Source organism: Drosophila biarmipes, chromosome X (assembly GCF_025231255.1).
Source record: "Drosophila biarmipes strain raj3 chromosome X, RU_DBia_V1.1, whole genome shotgun sequence".
Taxonomy (NCBI): Eukaryota; Metazoa; Arthropoda; class Insecta; order Diptera; family Drosophilidae; genus Drosophila; species Drosophila biarmipes.
In genome coordinates, this window is record NC_066611.1 from 18,393,887 (window position 1) to 18,401,586 (window position 7,700).

Sequence of the window (7,700 nt, forward strand, 5' to 3'; positions counted from 1 at the left end):
ATAACTTGCTCCTCGATCGCTGCCCAACACTGCTCACTGCCACTTACGTGTGGCTATCTCGCTGTTCCCCGACTTACGCTGGCTTACGTTCGCCTACGTTCGCTCACGTTGAGCGCAAAAATACTGAAAATACCGCCAGGTTTTCGTTAGCGCTTCTTTGTTGCTTTGTTGTTGTTTGTGTTGCTTCTGGCTCGCCCGCATTCGAGCATTTCGAGAGTTTCGCCCGTCGCCTGGATTTCAGTGATATGCGCGCTCCTCGGTTCGGCGATAGGTGATAAGCAGCGTACTCAAGCAGCCAGCGACCGTGGACAATTGGCAGGGGCAGGGCGCCGCGCGCGATGTCGAAGTAGAGCCCGCGGGTGCAAGTGCAAGTGCAGCTGCAGTGTATGTATGTAATTTATGTAATTGAAAGGCGCTTCCCGCCCCGCCACCCCGCCCACCCGCTCCCCAAATCCCCGCCAGATCGGCCGATAATCTCGGACTGGCTGCCTCCAATTGCGCCTCGTTTGTCCAATTGCGCCGAGGGCGAAAATCACAAGACAAGGCGAGTTGACGGCGGCTCAGCTGCGCTGGCGCTCTGCCGCCGCCGCTGCCGCCCCGCCCCCTGCGGCCGCGACCGCCCCTTGGCGGAAATCAGCAAAATCAAAAGCCAACAGCGGTTCGCCTCAGTCAGCAGTCGCAGCGTTCGCTTCCACTTCGCTCTGGAAGGGGTACCATCAATTCTGGGAGAGGTTTGCCATTCAGGGAAAAGTTACGATCTATCCCTAACTTAGGTAACTTGGATCTGGCTTGCTTACTTGGAATTCTAATGATGCAAAAGGGATGTACTAGAGTCTTAGTTCATTCCCTGAAAGTTTCACACATGTAGAACTTAGGATCTCTGAGTCTGAAGTGTTTAAGTGTAGTATACCATCGACCTAACCCAAGTAACTTGGCTTTGGCTTGTTTATTTGGAATTTTAATAATGCAAAAGTGGTATACTAGGGTCTTAGATCATTCCCTGAATGTTTCGCCTTTGTAGGACCTGAGATCTCTGAACTGGAAGTGTTTAAGTGCACAGAAGTGTAGTATACCATCGACCTAACCCAAGTAACTTGGCTTTGGCTTATTTATTATGATGTTTAACAAAACGAACGTGTTTTTCTCGAGTTAATATGTATTCCCTTAAAGTTTCGCCGGCGTAGAACCTGAGATCTCTGCATGAGAAGTGCCTAAGTGTACTAAACCATCGACCTAACCCAAATAACTTGACATTGGCTTGTTTGTTTGGAATTTTAACAATGCAAAAGTGTTATATTTCAGTTTCTGTGTGCCCACCGAAAGTTTCCCGTCTATCAAGCAGATTTATTTCATATTCCACACAGCGTGGCTACTCTCATCTCTCAGGAAAAAGCGATCAAGTGAAAAGATTCCCTGGACCTTTGTGTTCTCTCGTTCTTTGTTTCCCTGCTGCGAAAGTGATCCGAATTCTATACTATATCCAATAGCTGTGATAGCCGTGTTTGCCTCTCCAGCTAATCCCCTCGAGATTGCCGCAGATTGCGCCCATAATCGTTAGAAGATTGTGTCTAGGGCAATTATTGGAGGGCGAGAGGGTATTGCAGGTTCGCTTCCCCCGAACAAACCCGCCTGCTTGTTTTATTGATCAAATATTTGCGTCTACGTGTGCCGTCGATGTGTTCCGGCGATGTCTCAGCGATTATGGGGTTTTGTGTGTCAGCTGTTGGTGCTCTTGGGGCTGTTGTTCCAGGCGGCACTGGCACATGTTCCATAAGCCCAGCACCAGTGCCAGCCGTGTCGCTATCAGCGCTAATTAAACTGCAGAAGAGAAATCTGTGAGCGGCGATAAGGCGATGGGGGCGATAAGGCCCGCACTCCGAGATGGGCGCGCTGGGTTCGGATCCGCCGGCGGAGGCGATCGATCAGAGACGAACGCCTCTAATCCACTACGAGGGCCATTGTCCGCCGCGGTATGTGCTCATGGTGTGTGGTCCAATCAATCAGCCAGCCGATCTATATTTGGCTCTGCCGTTGACGTTAATTGACCGCCAGTCGGTCCACCCGCCACGGACCCCCATCAATTATCGCCCAGGTAGTGGCCACTCTTCTGGGCTCCAGAGGGGGAAATAGCCATCGACCATGGAAATGTGTGGCTGTGCAGTGGGCGAAATATCGGAGCATCAGCGCAGTATTCCAATATTAATCAAATCATAGTTTCAGAATGTCAAATCAAGGTATTACAAGCTAATCAAGGGATATTTAAGTACTTGTTTTAATTGCAGAAACATATTAATATATAATACAATATAATAGTACAGTATAATATTACTATCATAGTAGTTCTCAAAACATTGCTATATTATGTTCTTCAAATCAGAATGGAATCAACAACACAAGCTAATCTATTTCGAAGTATTTTTTTTTTAAATTTGCATAAACCTTATAATAGTGATCCCAAAAACATCAAGCTATAACATTTAAGAGACAATTTCTTATATTTTTGTATTGGTTATGATTTAACTACCATTAAAGTTAGACACTTTCAAAAGGCTTTAACGTAAATCCCCGCATAATAATTATAAATTTTACTACCAAAATGTAATCCCATATGCTAAATGGTTAATTATAGCATGCATTTCTATAACAAATTGGCATGCTGATAATGAAATTTAGATAGCAGCAAATTTAAGTTCTCCATACTTATCAAGGTTGTCGGGAAAGTATCTAATCTATAATAATGATGTTACCCTAAGAAACGCCAAAGGAAACTCGTGGCATTTTTGAGAATTTATGGAAGATATGGAAGGTATTTTCGCCAGTGTATGGAGATGGGTTGGGCGGAAGTTGCGCCCAGCAGGCGAGGAAGGGCAGCGTAAAATAGGAGGATAGGAGGCAGCCGCGGTTGGCGACGCAAATATTTGTGCAATTGATTAAAACATTCTGCCAGCCCGATCTCCAGCTCTACGCCTATCTGTATCTTGTTTGAACGGGCGACAAAATTTTCCAATTTGCTTAGCTCGTTATGCGGGCCGCGTTAATGATACATCTACATATGTTCCGTGGAGAGTCGGCTGCCGGAGACCCAGTACCTGTTGAATTAGGGCTTAATCTCTTCCTTCTCGGGCCCGCTGCTTATCGGTTGTGGAAAACACACCCACCAGCGCCGGCAGTCGTATATCAGGTGCTCCGCGTAATGCGCCCGATTAGCCACTGCATTGATTTGAGCCACTGTCCATTAGCCAGGTCGCTCGTCCGTTAAATTGCCAGCGCCCAGTGGGAGAAAGCTGGGCGATCGGCTCTGAGCCCACGGATACTTGGATTGTGCCCAGAATATTACTCACTCGCCGCAGAAAGAGCTATATTTGGGCTGTGAATCACCCCGAAAACGTCTTTGCTTATCTTGGGCTCTACGTCCCATGTAGTTGCACGTTTTCTTATGATAAAACGTTTATTCTCACACAATGATAATACGATTTCAAGGAAATGTATCTGAAAACCACACAAAAGGCTTACTAAATGCCAACATTTTATGATAAATGTAGTATTTTTAACCCATCTTTTGAAGTGATCAAGAAACCAAAGATCTTACTAAGAGTGCTCATATTTCCAAGACCCATATCAACAAACAAAGTCCAGCTTTAACCAATAACAACATGATATCCGGAAGTGCCCCTAACAAGTCTTCAATATTTATTGTTTCAGACGCGCTTCAGTGCAGCGCCGATCAACGGAACGGAACGGACCCGATCTGGACTGGACTGGACAGAGCTAGCCCTAGAACAGCCAGGCGAACCCACCGGCAGCCATGAAGTTCGCCGAGCACCTGTCGGCGCACATAACGCCCGAGTGGCGCAAGCAGTACATCAACTATGAGGTGGGTCTGGGCCAGGAAATCCAAAAAATAAAGCAAAGAAATCTAAAAACCCCTATGTTTCGAACAGGAAATGAAGGCCATGCTGTACCTGGCCGTGGAGGAGGCGCCGTCGGTGGAGAGCGTGGAGGACGATGTGCTGAAGCGGCACTTCGCCAACTTCGACGAGAACTTCTTCCACTACTGCGACAAGGAGCTGAAGAAGATCAACACCTTCTACTCGGAGAAGCTGGCGGAGGCCACGCGAAAGTTCGCCACGCTGAATGCCGAGCTGAAGACCTCCATCGAGGAGTCGGAGCGGAGTGCCAAGAAGTCCAAGGGACAGAAGCGGCATGCGGCCCTTCCGGATCGCAAGGCCCGCGAGCTGAAGTTGGCCTTCAGCGAGTTCTACCTGAGTCTGATCCTCCTGCAGAACTACCAGAACCTGAATCACACCGGCTTTCGTAAAATACTCAAGAAGCACGACAAAGTGAGTCTGATTTACGGCCCCTGCAGCGGCGTCCCCACTGCACCTTGACCTAGCCAAGATCTTGGGGGATTACCTCTAGTCTGCGACGCAGAAAGAGGGAGAAACAAGTATTTCGTCGGAGGAATAAATAATACAAATTTATGGCAGGGTTTTCGGGAAAAAGTTGCTCAAAAATAGTCTGCCTTATCGCGGGCAATTTTATTCGAGTTGCACACGATGGAACTCTTTAGCAACCATCATAAAATATGCGTGAATCATTCATTCTAAGATAAGAAAGTTCGGTTGGATATGTTTTTTGATATATGTTTCGGTTCTTAACATGAAATTACCTTCTTGGAATAGTAAATCCTTTTATAATATGATTTTCTTTAAGTAACTCCATTTTATCCTTACTAATTATTAAAATTACTATTTTCCCATCTCTTCGCCACAGCTCTTGCGCGTGGACAGCGGTGCCAAGTGGCGGCAGGAGTACGTGGAGGCGTCGCACTTCTTCACCAACAAGGACATCGACAACATCATCAATGAGACGGAGACGACGGTCACCGGCGAGCTGGAGGGCGGTGACCGGCAGCGAGCCATGAAGAGACTGCGAGTGCCGCCGCTGGGCGAGCAGCAGAGTCCGTGGACCACCTTCAAGGTGGGCCTCTTCTCCGGCAGCTTCATAGTGCTGGGCATTGTGGTGGTGCTGTCGGCCATCTTCCACGAGATCAGCGGCGAGAACCTGAAGGTCACGTTCCGCCTGTACCGCGGTCCCCTGCTCATCATCGAGTTCATCTTCCTCATCGGCGTCAATATCTACGGCTGGCGGTCGTCTGGCGTGAATCATGTGCTGATCTTCGAGCTCGATCCGCGGAATCACCTATCCGAGCAGCATCTCATGGAGCTGGCGGCGATCTTTGGCGTCGTCTGGACGCTCAGCATGTTGAGCTTCCTGTACAGCGCCAGCTTGGCCATACCGGCGTTTATAAATCCTCTAACGCTCACCCTGATTATGGTGCTCTTTCTGGCCAATCCCTTTCATGTGCTCCATCACGATGCGCGCTTCTGGCTGTGGCGAATCACAGGCCGTTGCATATCCGCGCCGTTTTTCCACGTGGGCTTCGCCGATTTCTGGCTGGGCGATCAGCTGAACTCGCTGGCCACGGCCATCCTGGACTTCGAGTATCTCATTTGCTTCTACTTCACGAACGGCAACTGGACGGAGGCGAGGGATGCCTCCATCTGCATGGAGAAGGACTTCATCATCCGGCCGATTGTCAACTGCCTGCCCGCCTGGTTCCGATTTGCACAGTGCCTGCGGCGATACCGGGACTCGCGGGAGGCCTTCCCCCACCTGGTCAACGCTGGCAAATACTCCACCACCTTCCTGGTAGTGATCTTCGCCACCCTCAAGAGCTTTCACAGTCGTGAGTGTTCCAGCTAGCTCTTAGTTACATGTTTTTTAATGATTGTATTCTCTTTTTCAGCGAACTATGCCAGCACATTCGACAACCCGTATACCTGGCTGTGGATCATTTCCTCGATTGTGTCCTCCTGCTATGCCTACACCTGGGATATCAAGATGGATTGGGGTCTGTTCGACAAGAATGCCGGCGAGAATACCTTCCTGCGCGAGGAGGTTGTCTACTCATCCACGGTTAGCAGAGATTCAAATATTATGTATAAGATTATGTAAAATAATCCTTGTTGGTTTACCTTTCAGGGCTTCTACTACTTTGCCATTGTGGAGGACCTGGCGCTACGCTTTATTTGGGCGCTGTCTTTCTACCTCACCGAGATGAAAATCGTGAGCGGCGACATAATGACCTCCATCACAGGCATCCTGGAGGTGTTCCGGTGAGTTAGGATGCCAGAATACCGGCTTCTTTCACTTTATTAACCACGTATACCCCCTATAGCCGCTTTGTTTGGAACTTCTTCCGGCTGGAGAACGAGCATCTCAACAACTGCGGCAAGTTCCGAGCCGTGCGCGACATCTCGATAGCGCCGCTGGACTCCTCCGACCAGGCGCTCATCCTGCGCATGATGGACGAGGCCGACGGCGTGATCAATCGCTACACGAAGACGAACCGACCCAAGCCCAAGAAGGTCAAGGACCCGGAGAAGCGCAGCCTGCTGCAGACGCGCGGATCCCTGCCCGATCTCAGGATCGATATGGACAGTAAAAAATTGTAGGCAGCGAGGGCCGCCCACCGAATCGTGCTTCCTAACGAAAGATTTTGCGGAACGTGTTATTCGAAAGCTTATCGATAATTCAATTTACACTATTTTTTTATTAATTCCTTTTTTTTGCGTTGTTTAGCTAATTTGTATATTTAGTGACTAAGTACTTAAAGTTGAGGAGAGACAATGTCCAGCAATAATTAGTGCGTAAGAGTTCTAACCAATTATCATTCCATTTATGCGGTTAACTAACGAAAAAGACCAGACCTATTCCTGTATCCGTAGCCTGTGCCCCGTAGCCTCTAGCCCCTAAGCCACATATCCGCGATTTCAAATCCAATTCGAAACCCATACCTTCCACAGCAAATTGTAGTAGCGAGCGGCAGTATTAGTACTTAGAAAAGGCGAACAAAGTAACAGAAACCGAAGCAAAAAAAACAAAAACCTGCACTACATGCAGCCACCACATTCCTTTATCTTTCAGTGTGTGTCCACGGTTAGCCAGTTAGTTAGTCTTGCCCTTTCTGTTACCTGTCTGTCCACCTGTTGATTGATATACATGAAATACGACATAGACTGTGACCAAACCGAAACTTAAACTGAAACTTAAACTTAAAGCGAAGCCGAAAGGATTGTACATAGTATGCATAGAGTAGTGCCTGCCTGTTTTTCTCTCAGTGTGTGTGTGTGCGAGGCCCAGAATTCCGCAGTAGTAGTACCGAAACTAGACTTGAAAAGTGTAATGTTGTACAGCTGTCTACATGAATTGTATACGCATAGGCTTAAGAACACTTTGTGGGATATTTAGAGAAGACTTTGTCAATTTTTGCCATAAGTAGCTCGCGTTTTGAGCGCCAATTCGCCTTGTCAAAATATATGTATCTATGTGTGAAACTGCTTTTGATACGAACCAAAAAACAATGTAGTGATTGTAAAAGAATGGTTTCTGTGCCTTGGTTTATCAATGAAATGACTGGGGATATCCCAAAAACATACCATATTCGCTTGTATACTAGTTTACCCATCAGGATGCAGGACCTTAGCCTAGATTTTAAGCTAATCCACACACACACACACCATATGTATTGTACACCCTAGCAAGAAATACCCGAAAATGAACAAGAAACGAAATAAAGACGGCCTGAAGTATGCAGCAAAAGAACAAAAACTCCTCGTAGTCTCCAGAACAAAAAC

The 7,700-nt window shown here is 47.5% G+C and overlaps 1 protein-coding gene across 3 annotated transcripts; it reads left to right on the forward strand.

Annotated features, from left to right (window-relative positions):
- Window positions 1–154: 154 nt before the first annotated feature.
- LOC108023474 (xenotropic and polytropic retrovirus receptor 1) lies at window positions 155–7,674 on the forward strand. 3 transcript variants are annotated; one of them, XM_044092792.2, is made up of 7 exons: window positions 155–388; window positions 3,703–3,874; window positions 3,942–4,340; window positions 4,774–5,749; window positions 5,810–5,979; window positions 6,046–6,179; window positions 6,242–7,674. In XM_044092792.2, exons 2-7 carry the CDS (start codon window positions 3,806–3,808, stop codon window positions 6,516–6,518), a joined length of 2,025 nt encoding a protein of 674 aa, XP_043948727.1. In that variant the 5' UTR covers window positions 155–388; window positions 3,703–3,805; the 3' UTR covers window positions 6,519–7,674. The 3 variants fall into 3 exon arrangements, with proteins under 3 accessions (XP_043948727.1, XP_016948485.1, XP_050740726.1); XM_017092996.3 differs by having other exon boundaries at window positions 155–384; XM_050884769.1 differs by lacking the exon at window positions 155–388 and adding an exon at window positions 758–773.
- The last annotated feature ends 26 nt before the right edge of the window (window positions 7,675–7,700 follow it).

Bases quoted from the DNA above. Each gene is read 5' to 3' on its own strand.
- LOC108023474 (XM_044092792.2), top strand. From the start codon at position 3,806: ATGAAGTTCGCCGAGCACCTGTCGGCGCACATAACGCCCGAGTGGCGC. The intron at 5,980-6,045 runs GTTAGCAGAGAT...TTTACCTTTCAG, and splicing joins AGGTTGTCTACTCATCCACG to GGCTTCTACTACTTTGCCAT. The intron at 6,180-6,241 runs GTGAGTTAGGAT...TACCCCCTATAG, and splicing joins GGCATCCTGGAGGTGTTCCG to CCGCTTTGTTTGGAACTTCT.